Genomic DNA, 23517 nt, shown 5'->3' with positions numbered 1-23517 from the left:
GTATAGCGAGCTGTGGCTGCACAATTCCCAATTCTCTCCGGTAACTCCTGTCGTTCTTTAGGATACTACTTACTTAGTTCCTGATTATAGTGACTGTAACACAAGACCCAATTGAAGCAAAAGTCTATAGGATATATGCAGAAGAAGAGAAAGCGCGCGGTGATACTACAATGGAAGCTAAGGAAGTTAAAGCTGTGTATGGTTGCTCAAAGTTCAAAGTTCTGTGGGGGAATAAGCTTCATATGTAAGGCGCCACAGCCCACAACCGGTAAGGCGTGTCTTGGCCCACATGTAGCTTCCAACCTCTCAACACCTGATGGCAGCTGCAAACGGTTCGATTATACCATATTTCTTATCTTCAACACCTTTACCGATTGGCATATGCATGTGGATTGGGCAGATAATTCCGATTGCACCATCCTAGAGGAGTATTGTGTATTCCAACAACCAAAACATACAGCACATCATATTGGCATTGAAGCTATTGGCGGTTCCGATCGAGATTCGGAAGAACAGACGAATTAGACAACTTAAAAACACACGCCCCTTTTCCGTAGCTACGCACACATCAATGCGAATAGTTATCAATGAGCGTAGTACATCTCAAGTAACTTAGGGATATCATAGAAGCTCCTATCTATCTTCCGCGTTGGTATTGCCATAATCACCAAAGGGTATTCAGGAAACCGATAGCGCCAAATAAGTTACGTCAAAGCGTAACTAACCTTCCCGACATGGCTTAAACTGGTTCTCCGATACAAGCAAGCATGAGCCTTTGATAGTCACCACTTGTCTCGCCTTTGATTCGACTGGCAAGGCTTCGTCGGTAGCGCTGCTGGAACGCCCCGTTGACATTCGCCATCGTCTGCCTATCCCAATGATATCTCACCACTCTAGACACCAAAAGATGATCCTTCGTCCCTAGACCTGCCATCGCGTCTTCGAGCAATGAAGCCGCATGCATATACTTATCAACAGCATTACGTAGTTGATATAGCAAAGCCTGTTGCATGTGACCACTGAACTCCTGAGAAAAGGTTAGCATTTATAAAAATTAACAATAGTATCTAAAGTCCGACTCACCTTCTTGATGACATCTTCCAACCGTCTTCTGAATTTTTGTTCGTAGGCATGATTGATAGCCCGGATTTGATTGTCGTTTCGCGTAGACAGAATGGAGCACACCATCATCTCGTCGGTGCCTACTTTGCCCTCCGTCGCACGATACAGCTCCATTACATCCTGGTCAATAGCCTGGGGGATAACCGGGGCGCTGTCTTCGGCCCTATTTGCTCCTAAGACAATCAAGAAATGCCTTTCGGTCTTCATACTGAGGTCACCCTTCACATCGCTCTCAAGCGACCGGTGGAACGTGTGCCGGTACATTTGCTTGATCGAATTTAAATCCGCGTTACTGCGGCTCAAAAGCACGTCATTGAGAACCTTCTCCTTCGTTCCGGGGCCGTCCATCGCAGAGTTGAGCAGATGGACATCGTGGAGCAGGGGGCCTCTGACGATCGCAACGAGCCCCGTCTCGAACCATCCCCTCGTCTCCGACACGATGTCCTTCTCGAGCGTGCGGCTGAAACTCCGGAAGTAGGCCGACTTGATCGCCTCGATCTGCAAGGGGTCTTTCGTGGCCAGGACCCGAATTAACGCCTTCTCGTCCGTGCCGAAACCCTTCATGGCGCCCCGAAGCGCTCTAGCATCGGGAGTCGCATCCCAGTTAATTACCTGGGGAGGGCCGTAACCCACGCTGGGTGGGGTGGGGGGACCCCCGGGGCCAGGTGGTGGGTAAGACTGATATGCTTGCTGAGGTGGCGGTGGTTGCGGTGGTGGTGCGCCGTATTGGCCCGGAGGCGGTCCATAACCTGGCTGGGGCGGCGGGGCTCCGTAGTATCCTTGATTCGGAGCGGGAGGGTAACCACCGGGTTGGCCGGGGTATGGGCTCTGTTGCGGCGGTGGGGGAGGATATTGACCTCCCGGAGGATAAGGGCTTGCTTGACCGGGATAGCCCTGGGGTGGGGGATATTGGCCCTGAAGAGGGTATTGCTGTGACGGTGGTTGGCCGTAGCCGGGATATCCACCCGACTGGCCGTAATAAGGATATGACATCGGCTTCAGGTTGTCTATCGGTAAGTCTTATACCTAATGCGGGTTTTCCTAGTTGACTTCAATTATTGCCTACGGCTCTTCTATGGCTTACGAAGACTCGATGTAGGCAATGCGGGGTTCGAATTCTATTAGGGAGGACCGGTAGATGAAGGGAGTACTAGGGTACTAGGTAAGCACTGATGGGTAACGTGATACTTAGGCACAACAAATATGATGTACTAAGTAGAAATTAGAAAGTTGAAGGAAGACAATAAAGACAATACTGTTAGAAATTTCTCGATGACAATATTTATCGAGTTCCTATTGAGGCTGTGAGTTTAAATTTGCCAACAAAGACCCTTCCCTAATGACGTCTAGGCAGGCACGATCAACTCGACTAGCTGGCGTAGTGGAGGCGCAGTCTTGCCGCCGATACTGAGACGGGTTCAATCTTGTGTGGCTGAGCATTCCATCTGGTCGGGCGCCTAGGCACTAAACGGCCTCCTACAGATCACTAGAGGTACCTAATCTGGACTGCCAAGATGGGGACGCGAAGCTCGCCGCCACAGGACCAGGCAGACAGAAAACAACCATGACAGCCACACAAACGGAAGTCCGAAATAGTATTCACGAATACACATTTCAATGTGGGACGATTTGGGTAGATGCAAAATATGATTTCTATAAACGTCTAGGGAGCGAATTGAATAACCTGAGCGTCCCACCAAGCATGCCTATACTGCATCAAGATCCTCCCTCAATTCAACCTCCGCTTCTACCACCTTTTTAGCGTTGCATCCAACTCCAACTGCCAAACCACTACCACTCCTCTACACATTCCACCGAAGCCTCGTCACATCACATGATCAGGTCGTTTATTTGCCCCATTTGCAAACAATGCTGCCAACCACGACGGTGTTCGTCGAGAGGCGCGCCGGCGTCTTGGAGGTAATGGCGGTGCTGTGGTCACCCGTTCTGTGCATTTGTTAGTAATCGTTAATCGATTGATGCATAGGCATCCAAGATGCGACTTACCCGTCGGTGTTCTTGTAGCTGAAGCACATAACATCATCTATCGGGATATCCCCGGTGGTACCAGTAAGGTATATGGTAGAGACCTCCTTGAGGACGGGGTCTCCGTTGTAGACACCGCCGAAGCCGACATTAATAGTCTGGTTTCGGAGACCGGTGCCAGCTCCGCCGTGAGACGACTCAATGTTGAGTATGGCGGAGGCTCCTTCACCAGCAAAAGCGCTGCCAGCAAGGGCGAGGGTGGAGGCGATGAGAGTGGCGAACTGCATTTTGAATATTGGGGATGGTATTTGGATTGGTGATTAAAGATTAAGTTGATGAGGATTCTTGGTGAGTAGTAAATCGTTGGTGTTGATGCTTGGCTGAGGTTAATGGAGCAGTTCCTAAGTGTAGGTCCTAACCATCAACTTTATAGAAAATCTCGAAGTCTTCTTCGAGCCTTCTTCAGCCCCTTACAAGAAGCCGCTTTTCGCTTAACGTTCTTACGTGGTACCAACAACGTCGATCCTGAACATGCATACCGGAGGCTGATGTTGACAGTACAGCACACGAACGGCACAGCGCGGCAAGGATTTTGGGGCGCAGGCGGATCTGACCCGAACCGCGATACACGATTTCGCATTCAGCGGGGAATGAGACAAAGTCGAGTAATTGGTTTACCGTGGGAAAACTCTATTGGACCCAAAGGACGAAGTTTACGATCGCGGGAAGCCCCAATGATGATTCATTAGCGGTGAATACGACAATATAGGCTATGGCCACAACACGATCAATCCGTCTGTGGCGTAAAAATCCAACCGCTCAACACGATACAAGCGGCCTATTGATGGTATCAATATTTTGATCGGCTTCTGCTTACGGCGTCGCTAGATGTTCTTTTGTAATACGGACCATCTGAACCGCCACGTTAATCCCCGACTCAGACACCGTCAATCCCAAGGGTTATCCTCGCACTGCGGTACGACTAACTCTATTATGATTGTAGAGGTAAGCTTCTAGCATTTTCGCGTGCATTAGTTAATCTGTCATCGACACTTGATCAGACCTGCGAGGTCCCTTATGACACCGTTCGTCAAGGTGCATCTTACAACTGAGACATAGGCTATGCTGTAGTCGGGTATGCTCTTCAACACGTATTCTGATCAATGATATCGTCCTTCGTGACGTTCTACTCGGCAATCCATAGCTAAAGTTTGTTGGTTTCATTTCCCCCTAATTCAAAGAAGAAGCTTTTCTAATTAGCATTAGGCAACCACATAAACCAAAAGGTTCTGTTAGCTATCCCAGATCGCTTCCCCAGACCGCCTACATGCAGGGTCGAAATAAAGTCAAACCAACACCTGAAAATCAGTGCCTCTTCTTGCCAATTTGATTATGGAGAGCTTTGTTCATTTGCATGACACGACTTCATGAAAACGTGGCACGGAGTTCGTACATGCTATGCAAATTCGGGGTTTGCGGCAACGGGATCACCTCGCAGATTCCCCTAAACATACCCGTATTCAATGTTCCCGATTCGCCTCGATGAATCTGTGATAGGAACAGTCAATGTCAAGGTAGATCACCTTAATGCGCACCCTGAGTGGTGGGAGAGACCGGTGCTAGGGGAAAGAAAAGGACAACGAGAGAAACGAAAGACCAGGGTGAGTCGATCGATTCTACTTTTCCGCTGCGTGAAAACCTATGAGGCACAATTCTACCGGACTATTCATCTTTTTTCTACAGTGGTTGACATGCTACTACATAGTAGTGTTGATCCATTAGCTTAGCAAGGCAGGGAAGTCCCATAGCTGTTCTTCGCCTCGTTGTCTGCTTCACATATTCCTATCTCAAACTTCTCACGAATTTCATGAACTACGTTGGCAACATCACTTACTAGTCTATAAAGTACGAGTTTTACATTTGTACCCTTAGACGGCATATCTTAAATGCTACTATGGGATAGCATAAGGGAGTAACGAGGGCTGTTTAATCTTGGTTATCTCTTCAACAAGTAGTTATCAACATTCGGGGACTAGGAAGCAAAATACACCAAAGCACCCACAAAAGCTCGATTCAGGGAACCGCTGGTACAAACGATACAAGACAATGGATTTAAAATCAGGTACCGTTCATACTCTATCCTAGGTCTAGTCATGTGAAGCTGTATTTTTGCCTCCTGATCCCTGCATGTTGACAACTGTCAGTCAAAGGGATGGCAGCGAAAGACAGGAATAGTTTTTGCATATGCTAGCCAGTAGCAGTACGCAGCCGAGAACTATTGATGCCTCACACGTTTGATTCTCAAGGTTAAGTTATTCTTTATACAGCTAGAGTCTACTAGGTGAATCATTACTAAGACTCAATTGGTATGACCAAGTACGAGGGGCTTCTAAATGCGGGCTCAGGGGAAGCGAAAACTGACCAATCATGGAAGACAACCCTTTCGGGGACTTACTCCTATCACATTGGAGGAATGGAATCAACAATACGAATTGATATTCAAGTGAGCTATCATAAATCCTCCATAAGTATGTAATTACATTTACGTTATGATTATCCAATTACGGCATTAATATGTTACATAGGTGTGTACAGCGTACGGTGTGACCGGTACATCCATCTGGCAGTCCGGACACCTACGTAGGAGAGCCCAACCCTTACTGCGCCGCAGCATACAGGGCGCCGAGCGCCAGAGCGCCATAGAAGCCGACGGAGCTACCAGCGTTGGCGTTGGCGGCGCTGGTGACGACGACCAACCCAGACGACTAGTAGTATGGATTGATTAGTCAAACGTCTTTCTCGGTTTGCCTACCTAAAAGGGGAAAAGAGTAAGGGGGAGGTGAAGGTGAAGGTGGATGACTAACCGTCGTCGCGGTTCCGTTGCCGCTCGCGCTGCCAGTGCCCGTGGGGGTGTAGGTGGTGGTCACGGGACTCGAAGCGCTCGTCACCGACGCAGATACGGTGGCGGAGGCAGTGGTACCTTGCGCAGATGTTTCACCGGAGGTGGCGGTGGAAGTAGCAGCTGTGGTCGCCTCTGATGTCGCCGAGCTAGTGGCCGTCGGGGTTTCAGTTGACGAGGCCTCGGTAGCCGTTGAAGTGGCCGACGAAGTGCTGCCGCCGGCGGGGATCGCGGCTCCAACATCTGGCTGCGAGCCAGAGAGCGGGGTCGTGGATAGACCGCACGCGCTGGCGTCTTTGGTGAGCGTGGTTCCGTAGTACTGCCACTATAGTACCGGGAGTTAGTATCTCCTCTTTTAGGGGCGTTTAACGAGTGATCTAGAGTTCGAGCTCCCGTCGGCAAAGAGAGCTCTCTGGGAATTATCGAAGGATATATCGATGATACATACAATGTCTTGGTTATCCGGGCCGGAACACTGAAGACAAGCCTTATAATCGGTCAGGAAGATTTCGTCGTTGCACACATCGTCGCTGCTTCGTCCCTCGATGATGGCTTGGCCTAGACCCGAATTGTATTATTAGCATTACGTTCCTCTTGCACTAAGTGCCACCGAGGTAATACGAACCGCAGTTGTCGTGGCAGTTGTAAGCGGCACTGCCAACCTCCTGACGCTTGAGCAGGCGAGCAATAAACTGCAACTCATCCGTAGAGGCAGAAACTGCGGTAGCAGTAAGAACTGCGGCTACAGTCCAACGAAGGGCGACCATTTTGACGGTTATATGTTGATAAGCGAACGTATGTGTGGACAAAAACGAGTGTCTGATTGATGATACGGGTAAGTATGCGAAGGGGTTCAAGGCGTCGGTGAGTGACGAGAAACTAAGGTAACAGCAGCGGAAGAGGCTACCAGTGTCTTATAACTGTATAATCCAAACCCAGGAATTCTCGAAATCATGTGTTAAATCATGCACCTCGGATGCGGATAGCTCCAGCAAACATTTCAGCTAAGGCAAAGGGTTTACGCAGCGCCGACTAGGATTCGTGAGCGAGGCGATGTGAGGCCGGCCGAGCTCGGAGATTAGGCTATAAGTCATGTAAGTACGATCAAATCGCTAGTTTTGGGAGACTTCTTCCGGAAAAGAACCCATTCTCCGGTCACAGCCTTGGCATCGACTACGACATTGGTGTTTCCTAGATACGATCACAGTAGCTCGTTGAGAGGGGCGATTTGATGATCCGTTCGGGTGGTACTCACTATCCTTGCTATAGATCTTTTTGTCAGGCCATGACATGCCGTTGATTGCTTGGATTGCTTGGATCCTGTTGCTCGGCATCACCAGGGCATCACCCTATTTTATCAATAGACTCTAATATCCTGGATGCTCAATGTACGAGCTTCCTCTTCGCCTCCCTCACACCCCGTCCTGTCGCCTGTCATTCTGGAAAACCGTTACGAGAATATTGACGTTCTGGACCGGTATTGGCCGCTCGATCTGATTAGATTGATAAGATTAGATGGAGTGCCACACCCATGTGAAATCTCCGCTTTGAAGATGGTCCCACAACGGCCTAAAGAGGGGCTTGAAAGAAACTAACGATAAAATGGCAAGGATCTTCCCTCTAGCGCCATCAGATAAACCATAATGTGGGTCGCGCGGAAGAAACGGTGAACTTCGATCCTTCGATCTACATTGTACAACTTCCATTCTTTCGCAACTCAATTTTAGCCGGCGCTTATACAAGTCGAGATGACGAAACGGAATATCTAGATGTACCACGAATTTCATGTTCAATCGCTTTCTGTCTTCGTTCAGAATGGATTCGGGCTCGCTTGGGGATGTCATGCCACCTTGTAAGCTGATTCGGGAGCTTAGGCTTTCTGTAATGCGAGTAGCGTTAAAAGGCTCGGCATCAGGGGTCTACGAGTTCACGATCTGGAGGTTTGGAAAATCAGACCACCCATCCAGCCTAGCTTTCGAATCCACCCGTCAAACTGTCAACACTCCGATTCGCGTATTCTCCCCTGACCTAATGCCGTCACATATGGTCTAACTATATCTATCGAATCGGCCCCACCCTTGGACGGGACGGACACATGGTGAAGGTGACGGACTTGGTTACTACGTTACTAGCCGCGAAATATCTGTCGCTGGTTACCTGCTAGTTTTTCTATACTAACATCTAAGATACACATCGTTCCTCTCTGGCGTTCTAGAATTTATTCGGTGAGCACAATTCTTTGAGATCATATGCTTACTTTGATATCATTATCCTGATTCCCACGCTTCCTAGACAGTCTAACATCTTTTGATACTAGCGTTTTCCTTAGTTGTTCAGGTGTAAGATAGGATTGGGCGGCCGGATTTCAAGTATGTCCTATTACATACATGCAGGCGAGCAAGGGCTTGGAGGAATTTACACCCTAGGCCTGCGTATGCAAGCATCTTAGGTAATAGCTCTCTTGGCAACTTGAGAAGAATCTGAGGTCCATGGAAAGGTTTTGTCTGCTCTTGGGAATCATAGATGAAATCTTTGTGAGACCTTCCTAACATAGACCAGGGAGTCCATGCCACCAGCTTGCCTGCCCTGCTTGCCGTGATCGGATAGGTCACCCATTCTACAATCCGCTGTGGCATGTACATAACTCTTCGGTCACCGTATACGGTGGTTGCTCGGCCAATTAACTTAGGGCATCGGCCTACTTGAGTTGCTGAGGGCGATAGGACCATTGTATTCAACACTCAAGGTTCGTTAAACTGGGCGCCCTGATGTATAGCAATGCTTACCATGCCATTTCTAGAGTTGATATTCTAGTGCTTTCAAAACCAACAGACTTGTATTGCGATGTGATCTGATAACTGTATTGCTGACATGTATGTACTAGGCATGAGCAAATCTAAGGCGCTCAGGATTAATTCGAAAATTGATATCTACCCAGTCGACAGTGTTGCCGACTGGGAGTCAGATGCAAAATCATCAATAGTGTCTTGGGTCGGCTTATCTCGGACGAATGACTGAGCACACCAGTTAGCACCTATACGGCCGGATTTATAGCTTGGCAAGGCATGATTGGCTTGTGACGAGGGGCCGGTTATTGTACTTAGATGAATTCCCCACGGAATACATTAGACTGCAACTGTTGCATAGGTACCTAGGTAGGCAAGTAATACTTATAGGATCGACTTCCACTGCGCCTATATTTCCTTTCAAAAGGCTCCTCTCAGCCACATGAATATCCCCATAGGCGTGCAGACAACTCCGCCCTGTGTCACTGAGATCCTTTCATTAACTGTTTTTCCTATCATATTATTCATCCAACATGCGATTCAGTCAGTTGTCTTATATCGCCGCCCTCGTTGGCAGCCAGCTAGTTGCTGGTGATGACGAAGCTCATGGTGAGGGCCTTGAAGGCACTGTCATGGGTCCCGTCGCCTTTCTATGGCCTGACGACAGACCTTGGAGCGCCTCGGCTGATAACTCGGGGCCTTGTGGAAGTTCCAGCGGCGTGAGCAACCGAACCATCTTCCCGCTCAGTAAGTACATACACACAAGGTAGAGCCTACGAAAGTATCAGCTCGCTAACCTCTTCTTCGTTTAGCTCAGGGAACTGTCGCTCTGTCGATTGCAGACGATGCCTGGAATGTTAACTTCTCTATTGCATACGACAACGGTCAGTCGCATACCCCCATTTATGTACTGTTATCTATTATAATACTAATGAGTCTCCAGCACCGACAATCCAGAGCCAGTTCACCCAACAGGTTGTTAGTGAAGTCACAGAGATAGAACCTGGCCACCAATGCTATAAGGTTGCTAGTATCCCCAGCAGCGTGACTGCGGGAACCAACGCTACCATCCAGTTGGAATATTGGTCAAACGTCGACAACGAGCTTGGCGGTGCCAACCAAACCTTCTACGCCTGCGCCGATATTGTAAGATAACCCGAGTATGCATCTCTACTGAATCTAGGTATATTAACACGTCAAATCCATCTAGACTTTCGTCAAGACAAAAGACTTTGATATCACAGCCCCTTGTTTCAATGTAACAGCGTCAGACTTCGATTCAGGCGCCTCATCCTCGACTTCTAGCTCGGTCCCAAGCGCCACAGGCACAACCGCTAGCTCTGACACAACTAGCAACCAGAGCTCAAGCTCGTCTAGTGATGGCCTATCTACCGGAGCGAAGGCTGGTGTTGCCGTTGGTGTGGTTGTGGCTTCTCTTGGTATCGTGGGCGTCGTCGCCTTCATCATGCTTAGGAAGCGCAGGTCGGCCCCTCACGATAGTGAGGCATCAGTACCCGCCGCCAAGAACCAGCCTGAGGTAGCCTCTGTCAATAGTCACCAAAACTAAGTTATTTAGTTGTTGTAATTTGGATTAGGCAGTCAACAACTTGGAAATAAGCAAGATGGTTGGATAGTTACCTAGGTATAAGACTTTGGAAAGACGATGGTTGAAGATGAATGTGACCATGCCCTATCATTTTTACAGAGATAGTTAATATACCCTGTTACATATACCAATCTATCTAAGAACGACTGTCAAAGGTGACTGAAGGTGCTTCGCGAAAGGACGTACCATAGAATGTCTATATCTTAGGGGTTTTTGTATCATGTTTAGGTAAAATACTTGAAAGGTAATGAATCTCCTATCAATCATCAAGCACCCCTTAATCTAATCGTAGAAAGTATTTTCGCTGATTCTCAACATCATGTCAACCATCAAGGTGATTTTCTATGAGGGTGCATGCACGGTGATAGAAGAGATCAATAGGAAAAGATAGGAAAAGATAGGAAACAAAACATAAAAAAATATTATTAGAACGTTAAGAGGCCCGGCCTAGGATTTGTTGATCGGCTCCTAGCTACTGCGCCCCCGCTATTGGGTATTTCTTTGCCACTCCTTTTCAGGATCTCGAGAGAATTGCACTTGCAACCCGCGAGAATCGAACCCTAGACCACCCATTGCAGGGGGCCGTTAGAGCAGGATCGATGAGGTGTCTGTGACACATCCACTTGACCATTCTGTATGTTCAGGCCGTGGATCTTGTGCCGCCGATGGAAATCTGTGACTTTACTATGCTATTTAACCTTCATTTCGGCTGCTGCCTGGCGGATTGACCACCTGGCGAGCTGGCTGACATTGATAGCGTAAGCATTGACCACAACGGGACGACGATGAGAGACGAGATGCTACAGCTGAGCTATCGGAATCATTCCGGTAGAACGTTATCCCGTCTCTTCTGTACAAGATTGCCAAAACTAACGTGATACCATAACAAATCTAAGGAGCTTGTAGTCGATTAGTAAAATGAAGACAACGATATTTCTGAATTCATTCACCTTCAGCACCTTCCTGTCATATTACAACAGATTGTAAAGTGAAGAGTCTCAAGAGTACAAACTCTTGATCCATCGCTAATATTCAAATCAAATAAGCAAGAATGGGCTACACCTTCGTATTCTTTCATATCGTGAGTAGGAGGTTTCTGGCTCCTGAGCAAGCATCTTCACAGATAAAATGGATTATGCAGTCTGGCATGAGCGTTACCCCGTGACGATGAGGTTGGGTTCATCCCATTCAAATATCCTAAGAAATTAATTAGCATAAGTTCTTCAATACTGAGGAGTCTTCAAGCTGACGGGAAACATATTAGAAATAGACAATCCTCTTTCAACGTAACCATGAAAAGAGTTTTGCGGTGTTCATTCTTCCTCGCCGCAGCTTCTTGTATCGATGTCGATATCGATATTGACAACAAAATTTGAAGAGTTAAAAGGCCGCAAAGTCTTAGAATGGGCGCCAATACCTTGAAGGGTTTAGATGATGAACATACCCGAGGTCTAAGATAGAGGAGTTCTTAGAGATATAGATAATTCGACATTGGGAGACTAGCTAATCCAACTTACATATAATGCCCTATCTCCTTCAAATGTTATCGCCAAGAACGTTACGGTGGCATTAGCAAGGCCATAAGACAGGTTATTCCTCAGCCAAGCCCGCGCTAGGAGACAAGGCGAGTTCCGACGAACAGTAAATTGTCGTCCCCTGGATGTTAGTCGCCAATAGCACACGAGGTATTAGACACGCCAAAGTCCCAAGATCTAGGTCCCGTCCAATTGCCTCACATCTCGAGTCCCCGCATTCTCACGATCACGCACCCTCCACCAACCTTATCGGCACGTTCTATCGTTTTATCCATGACCTTCCCCTTCGAGCATCAATTTATCTGAACGCTCGTCTGCCAAGCTCTTCGGTGCACGTCCCAGAAGGAGAAACTCCCGTCCCGTTCAAGCGTAGCTCTGCGTAAGTTATAACGACGGATGAATGTTCTTCGGTGCTTCGTTGCCTTGCGAGGAAGGAGGATCGTCAGGTACGCCGCGCGAAAAACAAGTCGATAGAAAGTCGATAGAGTAGATAGGTGTATAAATAGGATCCTCCATTCCGTCCTGTGTCGTAGCCAGTCTGCCTCAACCAGCTCGAATATAGCTCTTTGACGAAGTCTATACCATATAACCAGGGCCATGTACTTCGTCAACAGCATTTCCCTTCTGCCCCTTGTGGCCTTCATCGCATCCGTGACAGCCGCCCCACTCCTCACGGAACGTGAAGCGCTCGCGGCCACAACATGCGGGTCAACTTACTACACTGCCACCCAAGTAAACCAAGCTGCTCAGAAGGCGTGTAGCTACTACACCTCCGGCGATGCTCCCGGAGGCTACCCGCACACGTATAACAACTATGAGGGTTTCTCGTTTGCGGTAGCCGGGCCTTATCTCGAGTTCCCGATGTTGACGAGCGGCGTGTACACCGGCGGTGTGTTTCCGAGTCTCCCATTTTCCAATATGACCTGGGTAAGCTAACGAACAGTAAGGATCCCCCGGAGCTGACCGAGTCGTCATCAACACCTCCTGCAAGCTCGCAGGTGAAATCACCCATACCGGGGCTAGCGGTAACAACTTCGTCGGCTGCTCGGGGACGTCTTAGCCAGATGGCCGTCGAATTGGTGTTATAGGGATCGATGGCTTATTATAAGTCGAGAGACCCATGAATAAGTCGTATTCCAGACATAATACAATGTATATGAATAGTCTAAATCATGATTTAGTGTGCTCTTAAATATTCAGTGCCTTGTCCATAAATTTTACGGAACATTCCTTGATTTCCCTGAAATAAATTTGTTTGAATGATACCTAACTATACTGGAAGCTAAAAATATCTCCTCTATAATTTATATAATTTTCCTTCCGTCTTGTGATATGTATATATCCTAGGTCGGACATTCTGTCTTGCTTTCCGGTGACGTCTTGTAGAGGAAGTCCAGAGTTCCCAATGGGCGCTTCACCAGGTATGGCGGCCTCTGGTGCGGCTTCGAGGCGGGGCTCTAAAGGCTGGAAACTGAGAAGAACCCTTCACCGCCACCTATTTACTTGGTCAGCTCAATCTGCAAACGCCGAAGAAGACTATAGTTCATACACTTATCCTCTGCGTACCCTGAGCAGGGGGTGTTGCAGGATGAGTCTGCTACGGCGTCGCTCTGAGGGGGCGCCTCGGCTCCGCAAAAGCAATCGGTACCTTTCGTGGTAGCTAGTATGGGCAGGTTCGCCGCCTTACAAACTTGCTGGCATTGCCCAAGGGACTGATATACATCGTGTTCTTTGAAGCTGAGATTTGTCGACGAAGAGAAGCAACCCAGATAGGCAGACTGTGCGGCCGAGGCAAATAGCGCCAGGACGACGAAGTTGGAGGTGAGCTGGAACATCATTTTGACGGTAATTGTGTCGTGAACTTAGCAATTAGGGTACTGATGCAGATGAAGAGAACCTGACTCTAACAAGGCGAGTCGACATTGGAATTATATATTGCATAGCTGCCTAAGAATGAAGGAGCTGAGGAGTCACTGAGTGCGTAAAGGATTCCGTATACGCTCTGGCCAATGAGCGGATGTTTCGTCAGCAGCTCCGGCGGCTCAGCACATGAGATCGACGATATTTTACTTATTTCGTCGGCTGAGGCCTGGCTGAAGGCTGATCGTCGGACATTTTATCCGTCTAGGTCGGTTGTCATTGTCGATCCCGTATGCGCAAAAGGTGAGTAATTTTAGAAAGCGACAACGTAGGATGCCTTCATCGTATAGGTAGCAAATGCATTTGCATAAATTGACTTCCTATATCACGTGAACGGCGTTCATGGATATTCCTCATAATCCAATGAGATAATCGTACGACACCTTATGATACATTCACTCCTATTGCTGCAATACGTACGTACCTACGTACATAGTTGCAAGCGGTAAAGAACCGCTTCTACCCCGGACCCACATCGAGATTGCAAGTACCGCCTAATTGGGATGTCCTTGACTCGATTGACCAATCAACATTGGACTAAAACCAATCATCATCATCAAGGTTCCAGCTCATTTCCTAAAACGGGCTAGAATGACGTAGAGACCGGTGTAGGGCAGGTTCGAATGTCTAAGGTCTAGACTTTCCGGTATTCACCTTAGCTTCCTTTGTCGTCGAACCGTTTCGACTCGTAACCTTAAATACCTAGACTCTTTCTCCCCTCTTTCAAAGAATCCTCTTCTCCGCCCTTACGAAGACTGCATACTACGTATCGAGCAACTAGACGAATCACCCGAATCAAGAAGAACATCTATAGATCTTTGATCATCGAACCGCAGCTATGGCTTCCGCAGAAGTGTGCCCCGTAGTCGGAACTACGAACCACACTCTCCCGCCCTCGCACCCCAAGATCGACCTCTCGCAGCCGGGACAGACTTGCCCCGTCGTCGGCGCCAAATCCGAGCACCATACAAAGCTCCACCAGCACCCCTCGCTTCCCAGCGACGACGTGTCTTCCGCGACTACTAAATCCGTCGGCTCGGCCGACGCCCAGGCCTGTCCCGCGTTGAGGGGTGTCGTGAACGAGCCCAAGAGCAAGGAGATGGGTATGTACACACCCTTTGCTGACTACCATAACTTCTAGAGCCTCCTGAGTATCTATGTAACAGTTGCTGATTTATTATGCTACCTATACATAGACGACCGCGTGTGCCCCGTCGTTGGTCCCGTCACAACCGTCCTGCCGCCTCACCACCCCAGCACGGCCAGCAAGGCCGACAGTGATGTCTGCCCTGTGACAAAGGCAAAGGTTGGACATCACAAGGATAAGGTCATTGTTCATCCTGAGGTCGAGGGAGCTTCCGGCGTATGCCCGGTGACCGGAGCGAAGCAAGAATGAAAGCGAGAACCAATTGATCTACGCTATTTAAGAACTACAACTTCATGTAATGGCTGGGCATGGCAGATTGTATAGTACAAAAAATGTATACTCACTTTTACGCGAGCTTATTAATTACGCCGATCTTTCCGAAGGTGTAAGGTATGGGCATCATTTACTCTTACACGAGTGAAAAAGTATATATGTTGGTAGAAAAGGAATACAACATGAAATCGAAACCTATTTATGAGGAGTTAATGCCTCACTACGTTTGTCAAGGGACTGCACTTAGTAAGGGGAGATTCTGAATGTTCATTGATCGGTCGACGTGTGACCATAACTACATGAATGCCATCGTAGGCAAGAGAAAATAGGAACTGTATCGAACCACGCGCAGTCCGATAATCCTAGAGGAAATTGCGGGACGCGAAATGGAAGAAGTTAGCAACTGAGCTCTGATACCAGATTACGAGCCCAGTATGCAAAATATTCCCCTCCCACTCTGTACCCTGAAGATAATCCAACCATGGACTCGGGGATGGAAAACCCAGGGTACTTATGCAACTGATACACCAACTTCATCGTAAAATACCAAGGTTAGTTTCCTAAACCACCTCGCCTCCCCAACCATCCCACCCCCTAAACCGCCTCGACTTTCGAATCGGCATCGCTTCCTTGGGCCTCCTTAGGCTGTGATGCAGCAAGCTTGAACATTTCGCGCCTGTAACCGTAAGTTCTGCGGAGTCGTCGGCCGTATTGTTTTACGATCAGGTAGTTGATCTCGCCACCCATGTACGGTTCCTCGAAGTAGGTGGGGTGGCCGAAGCCCATCGTATCCATGTCAGGCGTGAAGACCCAGCCAGACCCGAAAAGCTTCTCCGCCTTGAATCCCACGGACATCAGCGCGTAAACGAAGTCGTTCCATTGTATTCCTTTTGTCACCTCGTAACTGCCGAGCCCTTCGAACAGTAGGGCTTTGAATACCTTCAAGGCGCGCTTGTTAACTTCTATCGTCACCGGCGGAGCCTTCATCTCTCCCTCTCCTTCTCCATCTCCATTCTGTGCCAACTTCTTGTTCTGGGCAATAGCTTCGTCAAGAAGCTGGTCTACGGGATCGACTGGGACGTTGTCGTCTTTCTTCTTCTTTTCTTTCTTAGCCGCCTTCACAGGCTCCACCCAAGATGCAGTTCTCTGCAACTCATCGCGATACAAGAGATTCTCGACGTGCGTCGATACCGCGTCCACGTCCCTCAGACCACGAAGGAGGACCGTCCAGAATCTGTCTTGATGTGCTTCTACCATGCGTCTTCTCTTGATGTCCTCCTCGGTCGGAGTGGAAGACTCTTCGGCTACGAAAACGTACTCGCCCTTTGAATCATGCTTGAGCGACTTGGCTACCTTCTCCCAAAGCTCCTTCTTCGCATTACCGAGGTAGGTTTCCTGCAGGTGATCCAGCATCCACTGATCGTTAAGCTCGTTGGCATGATTCATATAGTAGGATCGGTAACCTGAGATCCAGGGCTGGAAGAATTCAAGCTGATAAAGGCACTCGCAGAGGAGACCCAAGTTCGAGACTTGGCCAGCTACGAAAGGACTCATGAGAGCTCTGGCCTTAGGCTCTTGTCGCGTGAATAGGTCTAGCTCGGCAACTAGGCCCCTGACGCCCATGTCGAATCGATTGTGTTCGGTTGACAAGTTGTTGAAAATCCACATGAGACGATCGCGAATACAATCTTGAATGATATTTTCCCGGGGCCAAATAAGGGGATGTCCTATAGCCGACATCTCATCCGAACGATAAAACGTGTCTCGTAGCAGTGGTGAGCTGTAAACGCTCGACTCGAAATCTGCAGTAGCTAGAAGTTCCCACGAGGAACAAATCAGATTATGGAAAATATCGAATAACGCCTCGTTCAGCTCCGGTGTCGGGGGGCTCTTGGGGGTCAGAAGGCCTTCCTTAAATTGAGTAACGATAAGGCAGTTGAGTCGGCAAGCCTTCTTGAAGAGGACATTGAACATATCCACATTCGCGATAGCTTCTTTGATAACGCGTTCGAAAACTCGAGCCCATAGTTTAGTCCGGCTCAGGCCTCGCTGTGGGCCGGGATTGCCGTCAACATCGGCTACCATCTCCGTCATGTGTTCCAATCTATCCTTCGCAGTGAACACCAAGTAGTTAGGGTCCTCTCTCAAGGCCCATAGGTGATCCTCTGCGTGCGCCAGCTTAGTCCCAATGAACGTTACGATTCGGGACAAATCAGTTGACCTTGGTGCCTTGTACTGATCCTCATATGCTTGGATGGCGAGTATTTCGACGCCTTCAATGTTGGTCTTGGTTAAGTGGTATGGGTATTCCGGCGGTAGAATATGGTCTCCTTGTGCCGGGTAGACCTCCTCTGGTGACATGTCGTGGAGAATCTGCTGGCAGATAACGTTCAGAAACCAGTAGATTTGGGATTGTGCTAGAACAGCCCAATAGCTATCGCCTGCAGTAAACCATCCTCGGGTAGGCTCCGACTGGACATCATCCGCGTCATCGTCCCAAGAGTAGAGCTTTCCATAGGTCTCGGGCGAATCACGATCTCGAAGCACAGCGAAGTAACCTGGGAGGTCGATTTGTCCGATGAGACCATTTCTCATGCCGAAATTCAAGATACCAATGTCATGGTTCGCGAATTTGTGGGGATGGAATCTTGCGCGTTGATGGAGCATCAGCAAAAGAATCTCTTTGTTGCTCAGGTCTTCGGAATTGAGGTTTGGCCACATCAAGGCGATCGTGTCTTCGTCCTCAAGGGAATGGCCGTTGCGTAGACTCTGCCATGTCTTAACATCGGGTCGATGGATCTGCGGCATCTCAGGCCAAGCCTTCAATAACAGAGCCTTGCGCTTCGACTTGGATTTTCCCATCCAGCGCTTCGTGATTGTCTCCTCGTGGTGGCAGATGATTGTACGCAAGTCCTTCTAGCCCTTGAATACTTTCACCGCCTTCTCGAGAATCAAACGTCGACATTCCTCCACCGTAGGTTGCTGAGAATCTGTCGTGCCGTTTTCGCCATTGTGTTGAGAAGGATCATTGAGATCCTTACAAGCCTGTGCTTGATCATGAAATCGGACCGTTTTTGGGTCGACTGGTCCGATGGTGTCGTCCATGTTGGGCGAGCTCCAACACGTTAAGCTTAAGTGTTTATCAATGAAGATTAATGTGTTGGATGATGGATAAAATTGATGGAATGCTGATGAAATATGTGATGGGGTGTTGATGAAGTATGTGTTGTGAGGATGTGTACGAAAGAAGGTATGTTTGAAGGAGGAAAGGAAAAAAGATGGGAGGACTGCAGAAATTATTTACTTTTTCCACCTGTGCCTGATGAAAATTCATTTCGTGGCAGCTTCCGGCTTGCGGCTTGCTGGTTATCAATAGCCAGGCACTGTCTCCGATTTCGAAATTACTTACAGTATGAATGACGGTTCCTTCCAAGTTGATCTCGTTATGTCGTTACTGATATCGTTGACGTTGCGCTTGGGAGAGTACGACTTGAATCTTAGTTCGTCCGACTTTCATAAACGGGATCGGTCCATTATTCAATTTGGTCTTGGATCAATTGACCTCTTAATGTTCGTGATCAGCAAATAAGAGATCCGTTACTATGTTAGACTTTCAGAGATAGAATCTATTGCAAATGTATAACGCTACCACTCGGATTGTGTCCCTTCTTAAGGGATCCTATATCTTTCATGTCGAGTTTCATATAGCGAGTTCATATATACTTGCTTCACCATAACGAATGCTTTCATAACTTGTTCATGCACGAGTACATATCTTAGGTTCACTGTTTTTTATCTTAAGATTAGCAATGTGTTATAATAATATTGTGGCTTGATTTAAATGAAGTGAATTGGATAGCTTGGTTTTATTTTATATTGATATGGGTGAGGTTAAAGAACAATGTTGAAATGATTTCATGTTAGCAACTTGGTGACCTCCTAGCACTCCCTCAATCAAGGCATCATAAATTACTTGTCGACATTTTATTAGTTCTCATCTTTTCCCCTAGGTAATTTCTACTCGCACTGATTTTATCCCGTTACTATTCATTGTAAAACAGTCTAAAAGTTACTAAATATCTCTTTATATCTCATATCTCACAATAAGTCTTCAGAAGGAGACAAGTCGAGTGATTGAGATACAGTGGAACTTTCCCGAGGGCAAGTGGGTCTCCTGCAGGTATGACTAGTGTGTGTGGCGCTACTTCCAAAATCGGAAAATTACATGTGGCTGGGAGAGAACTAGCCAATGAAAGAGATCAAATCTCGCGGTTAAGCCCCTGCTCATAACCCCGCTTTTTCCACTTTCCAGCCACCTTAATAGATCCCCGTCAAACTCAAGTTGATTGCGAAGCCATTTAATTCTTGCTTGACTTGATTCCCAACCATCTAATTATCGTCAATCGCATGGGATATCTCCCATAATAAAAAGGTAATGCATGCGTCATGGTAATTTTGCATTCTCTTCGTCCTGTAGATCCTTCCCCTCCTTCAAACTGTAAGGTGCAAAATCTCTCGCAGCCCTCAGCCGTCTCAAGCAAGTTTCTTGAGGTGTTGACCAAGATGCATCCGAACGTGTTGATCTCCTTCCTTTTCTTCACATCCTCTTCTGCGTTGCCATTCATTGCGCAAAAGAGAGAGCCAACTAGTCCTTTAGAAGCTCGCGCTACTTATTCAGTCGTTCCCATCGATGGAGGCGGTTCGGATTCTACAGAGACGATTACCGCAACTCCAACTCCAACTACGAAGACAGTTGTCGAGACCTCTCCGCCAGTCACCGACACTGTAACAATCACTGCTGATCCGGCCACACAAACCGTCTCTACTACAGTCTCCGTTGTTGATATCGAACCAACAACCGACGTTGTGACGACTACCGTGTCTTCAGACAAAACGTCAACATCAATCTCAGCTTACCCCAGCCTGCCCAGCACGGAGCCCACTACACCATTCACAACGCCTACTTCAACTACACTCATTTCGACTTCATCTCCCACACCGTCAAGTGTGGCTACTACTTCGGCTCCATCATTGACGGAGACCTCGCCGCAACCTACAATCCCCACTAGCTCTTTCACAACTTTTTGGGCAACGTCTGTTCCAGTGACAAGTTGGAGCTGGAGCTCAAGCACATCGTACGACGATGGCTCCTGGCATACGACCTATCCCTGGAACGGCACCGTGGCTCACCGATTTGCTCGCCGACATTAAAATGACATACCGAGCCTTTTTATTCTTTGTATTTCTTTAACTTCCTCTAACCGGGAACGAACTGTACGGATAATACATGCCATGTATGGAATATTACGTGTAAAGATCATTACGGAAGGATGAAATATGAGGATTAATGTAATATCATGTTTGGGGACTTGGAACTTCGCCTAGTCAAGGGACGGAATAATGGACCTCACGCAACCCAAGCGCTGGAATGCGTCGACTCGTATTTAATAGCCCGAGATGCTAGATACGAAAATAAATATTGTTAAACAATACCTATGGCTTTTAGACTGTGACTTGTGTGGTTTGGAGTTAAAAGTCTGCTTCTAATGACTTGAAATTTCTTCTCCCCATTCCATTCCCGCTATGCAATTTTGAACCATTTCCTAAACAGGCAACGAAACTTAGAATATGGCCAATCACGCTTCAAGAGTCTCAGCATCGACAAGGGGTGTGATGTATGAGATAGATAAGATATTCTTAGGACATCTCACTAAAGTCCTAGGCCGGCTGGAGTAAGCTAAGCGAATGTTGAGAATATTGAAAGGAGGCGGGATTTTGGTAGTAGGCTCACCTATTAGTATCAGTACCTATCGATGTAGGAATAATCTAGCATGAGAACACGCTATGAATTATGATAAGATTTCTTGGAGATTCGAAGGTTGCATACTTCTAACGATATATGATTACCAATGACGTGCAAATATATACTATCTATCTTGTACGCTCAAATCTTCCCGTCATTCAGCTTGAATACTGCACTGCCGTTCATCGGCCGACTAACGACAATCGCCGCCTCTAGGTCCGTTTTGCTCAACTGCCTCTTGGAGTAATACTTCTCGAGCAATGCCTTGCGGATATCTTCCACCTTGTCAGCGGGCACCAGATGAACGCTGCAACCACCCCAGCCAGCGCCCGTCAGCCGACTGCCGTAGCTTCCAGCTTCGCGCGCAATTTTGCACAGCTCGTCGATTTCTGGACAACTGCATTCATATAATTCTCGGCACGAGTCTTGGGTTTCGTTCATTAACTTGCCGAGCTTGGCATTGTATTCGACGGTGTGTTCGGAATCCGGTGCCAGAGCTGGATTCTCGAGAAGTTCGAGGAACTGGAGGACACGCAGGGCCTCGGTAAACACATGCAGTGCACGCTGGCGGAGCTTGAAATATTCACCCCGTACCGGGAAGCTGGACATAAAGCGAGCTTTCACCTCTTCGACTGATATACTGATACCCGCGGCAATTTCTTCCACGGTGTATCCCTGCTCTTGAGTGAGTGTAGATTTGGTTAACTCGATCAATTCTTTAAGTTGCTCGGACATTGACTTCTGAGAGCCTTTGAAGTAATTGGTGTGGAATCCGTGTATGGACACGCCCAGTGGGCCTGCATCCTTGGGAAGTTCGGTTCCCTTGGGGCATAGTTTAGCATTAAGATATGCTGCTGCCATGCTACATTCGACAACTCGGAGATTGTAGTGGATTGGGCCGGTTTCCTGCTTATTCGATGTAACGAATGATTGCGCGACCATAAAGCAAAGCTCAGGATTCGTTTTAGGGAAAAATACTGGTCGTGCTGCAAGGGACGGAGAGAAATCGACTAGAAGAGCCGACCCTTGCTTAGAGAATACCGAAGCAGATTGGTCCATTCTACAAATAGTCAGTTATACTAATGTAGTTGAGCCAATACAGTTAAAAAAAGGCATACTCACCCTCCAGAATTGACACCCACCGCTCGTTCACTCACGATAGCAACCTCTGTTAGAGCCTTCTTGTCGACATCACGCTCACCGTTGGCAATCATGACAGCCAATGCGCTAGAACTCACAAAAGCAGCGCTAGAGCTGAGGCCACCGCCAGCGGGCACTGTTCCATCCATCAGGACCTCCATACTCTTGGGCTTGAAGTCATCTCCGTATTTCTTCCTGAGTAATTGTAGCGCTCCCCTCAACCCTGATTTGAAGTAATTGGTCCATTCGTGTAAAGTTGCGTCGATCTCGACCTCGGAATACGGTACATCGAATTCGCGGGTCGGGAACCGTTCATTATCGACATTGGCTATCTTGATCTTATAAGTGCCTTCTCGAGACGGCTCAAGATCGGTAGAGACGGCGATGATGATATCATTGGTCATTCCCATAGGCAATACGGAGTAAAGCGAATAATCGATGTGTTCGCCAATGATGTTCACGCGACCTGGCGATCGCGACACGAACTGCGCGGGGCTGCCATAGAGGGCCTGGAACTTGTCAAGCAGCTTATTCCACCGCACCGTCTGGTCAGCCAACGACTGCTTGGTGTAGATGTCCTGCAGCGCAGTGACAGTAGGTACGGGCCCCGACATGATGCTGTGATCTAATCAAGATCAGGTCCCAAATAACTTGGGCAATTGGAAAGGAGAGATTGGATAGCTTCGTAGAAATATACCCCGAGCTTGCCCCGCTTTGAGCTTCAAGCTGTCAATTGACTTTCTTAGTTGCGCTTTAGAATTTTCGATTAGAGTTTTGGCTTCTTAGGCTAAGCGACTAGGAGATAACCGTTTACAAAAGATATAGATGCTAGCGACTTTATAGGAAGAATGCTAGAGGAAGATGCGAGTTAGTTGCACGACAGTTTAGAAAGAAAAGTCGCAAGTCACAAGATCGTAAAAGTTGGCAAACACACTCGTTTTCCTATGATCGTCATGAGGTACCTGCCCACCTTAGCTAAGATCTAGGTACCCCGCGGCCAGCCGTTCCGAGGGATGGACCGGGGTATGGGCGGATAGCGTTGGTAGCCCTTCTAGGTACCAGGTATATGGCACCTAAGAAACACCCCGCCCCTTTTTTAAACAACCTTAAAACTTCCACCAATTGATTGACATTTTCCTTCTATCGTACCGCCATATCCAGACGAGAATGGCTTCAAGTGTTGATCGGGATCATTCATAATTAAGTCACTAGAAGTGTCTACTTGAATGAACTGATACCAGTTTGAATAGTCCAAGAAGAAACCCCAGGCTTCCTATCGCGATGTTACGAGATACCCGCC

The 23517-nt window shown here is 47.9% G+C and overlaps 10 protein-coding genes across 10 annotated transcripts; 4 read left to right on the top strand and 6 right to left on the bottom strand.

Annotated features, from left to right (window-relative positions):
- Positions 1 to 391: 391 nt before the first annotated feature.
- On the bottom strand, positions 392 to 2514 carry F4807DRAFT_429062 (Annexin). The gene is made up of 3 exons (XM_047998301.1): positions 2475 to 2514; positions 1084 to 2424; positions 392 to 1027 (listed from the first exon to the last, which is right to left on the bottom strand). Exons 2-3 carry the CDS (start codon positions 2113 to 2115, stop codon positions 740 to 742), a joined length of 1320 nt encoding a protein of 439 aa, XP_047853226.1. The 5' UTR covers positions 2116 to 2424; positions 2475 to 2514; the 3' UTR covers positions 392 to 739.
- Positions 2515 to 2969: 455 nt separating this feature from the next.
- Positions 2970 to 3395, bottom strand: F4807DRAFT_461248 (uncharacterized protein; the record flags this gene model as incomplete). Its single annotated transcript, XM_048001654.1, has 2 exons — positions 2970 to 3069; positions 3130 to 3395. 2 exons carry the CDS (start codon positions 3393 to 3395, stop codon positions 2970 to 2972), a joined length of 366 nt encoding a protein of 121 aa, XP_047853225.1.
- Positions 3396 to 5684: 2289 nt separating this feature from the next.
- On the bottom strand, positions 5685 to 6979 carry F4807DRAFT_130399 (uncharacterized protein). The gene is made up of 5 exons (XM_047992980.1): positions 6915 to 6979; positions 6633 to 6826; positions 6456 to 6565; positions 5973 to 6332; positions 5685 to 5873 (listed from the first exon to the last, which is right to left on the bottom strand). Exons 2-5 carry the CDS (start codon positions 6772 to 6774, stop codon positions 5766 to 5768), a joined length of 720 nt encoding a protein of 239 aa, XP_047853224.1. The 5' UTR covers positions 6775 to 6826; positions 6915 to 6979; the 3' UTR covers positions 5685 to 5765.
- A 2223-nt stretch (positions 6980 to 9202) lies between these two features.
- On the top strand, positions 9203 to 10537 carry F4807DRAFT_429035 (uncharacterized protein). Its single transcript, XM_047998300.1, has 4 exons — positions 9203 to 9540; positions 9606 to 9677; positions 9737 to 9939; positions 10004 to 10537. Exons 1-4 carry the CDS (start codon positions 9327 to 9329, stop codon positions 10358 to 10360), a joined length of 846 nt encoding a protein of 281 aa, XP_047853223.1. The 5' UTR covers positions 9203 to 9326; the 3' UTR covers positions 10361 to 10537.
- Positions 10538 to 12424: 1887 nt separating this feature from the next.
- On the top strand, positions 12425 to 13167 carry F4807DRAFT_130335 (ribonuclease-domain-containing protein). The gene is made up of 2 exons (XM_047992979.1): positions 12425 to 12823; positions 12882 to 13167. Exons 1-2 carry the CDS (start codon positions 12532 to 12534, stop codon positions 12992 to 12994), a joined length of 405 nt encoding a protein of 134 aa, XP_047853222.1. The 5' UTR covers positions 12425 to 12531; the 3' UTR covers positions 12995 to 13167.
- Positions 13168 to 13391: 224 nt separating this feature from the next.
- On the bottom strand, positions 13392 to 13772 carry F4807DRAFT_461244 (WSC domain-containing protein; the record flags this gene model as incomplete). Its single annotated transcript, XM_048001653.1, has 2 exons — positions 13392 to 13429; positions 13484 to 13772. 2 exons carry the CDS (start codon positions 13770 to 13772, stop codon positions 13392 to 13394), a joined length of 327 nt encoding a protein of 108 aa, XP_047853221.1.
- Positions 13773 to 14393: 621 nt separating this feature from the next.
- On the top strand, positions 14394 to 15490 carry F4807DRAFT_429031 (uncharacterized protein). The gene is made up of 2 exons (XM_047998299.1): positions 14394 to 14957; positions 15051 to 15490. The coding sequence occupies exons 1-2, from the start codon at positions 14693 to 14695 to the stop codon at positions 15248 to 15250; spliced, it is 465 nt and encodes a 154-aa protein (XP_047853220.1). The 5' UTR covers positions 14394 to 14692; the 3' UTR covers positions 15251 to 15490.
- A 73-nt stretch (positions 15491 to 15563) lies between these two features.
- On the bottom strand, positions 15564 to 18379 carry F4807DRAFT_468363 (uncharacterized protein; the record flags this gene model as incomplete). The annotated part of the gene is made up of 2 exons (XM_048002600.1): positions 15564 to 18190; positions 18248 to 18379. 2 exons carry the CDS (start codon positions 18377 to 18379, stop codon positions 15869 to 15871), a joined length of 2454 nt encoding a protein of 817 aa, XP_047853219.1. The 3' UTR covers positions 15564 to 15868.
- A 1248-nt stretch (positions 18380 to 19627) lies between these two features.
- Positions 19628 to 20767, top strand: F4807DRAFT_429026 (uncharacterized protein). Its single transcript, XM_047998298.1, has one exon. It carries the CDS (start codon positions 19721 to 19723, stop codon positions 20483 to 20485), a length of 765 nt encoding a protein of 254 aa, XP_047853218.1. The 5' UTR covers positions 19628 to 19720; the 3' UTR covers positions 20486 to 20767.
- Positions 20768 to 20950: 183 nt separating this feature from the next.
- Positions 20951 to 23143, bottom strand: F4807DRAFT_130297 (galactokinase). The gene is made up of 2 exons (XM_047992978.1): positions 22200 to 23143; positions 20951 to 22137 (listed from the first exon to the last, which is right to left on the bottom strand). The coding sequence occupies exons 1-2, from the start codon at positions 22829 to 22831 to the stop codon at positions 21219 to 21221; spliced, it is 1551 nt and encodes a 516-aa protein (XP_047853217.1). The 5' UTR covers positions 22832 to 23143; the 3' UTR covers positions 20951 to 21218.
- Between the last annotated feature and the right edge of the window lie 374 nt (positions 23144 to 23517).

This window comes from Annulohypoxylon truncatum (genome assembly GCF_022578515.1).
Source record: "Annulohypoxylon truncatum strain CBS 140777 unplaced genomic scaffold F4807scaffold_20, whole genome shotgun sequence".
NCBI lineage: Eukaryota > Fungi > Ascomycota > Sordariomycetes > Xylariales > Hypoxylaceae > Annulohypoxylon > Annulohypoxylon truncatum.
The sequence above is the reverse complement of the archived record's forward strand: the minus strand, read 5'-3'. Positions and strand labels throughout refer to the sequence as shown.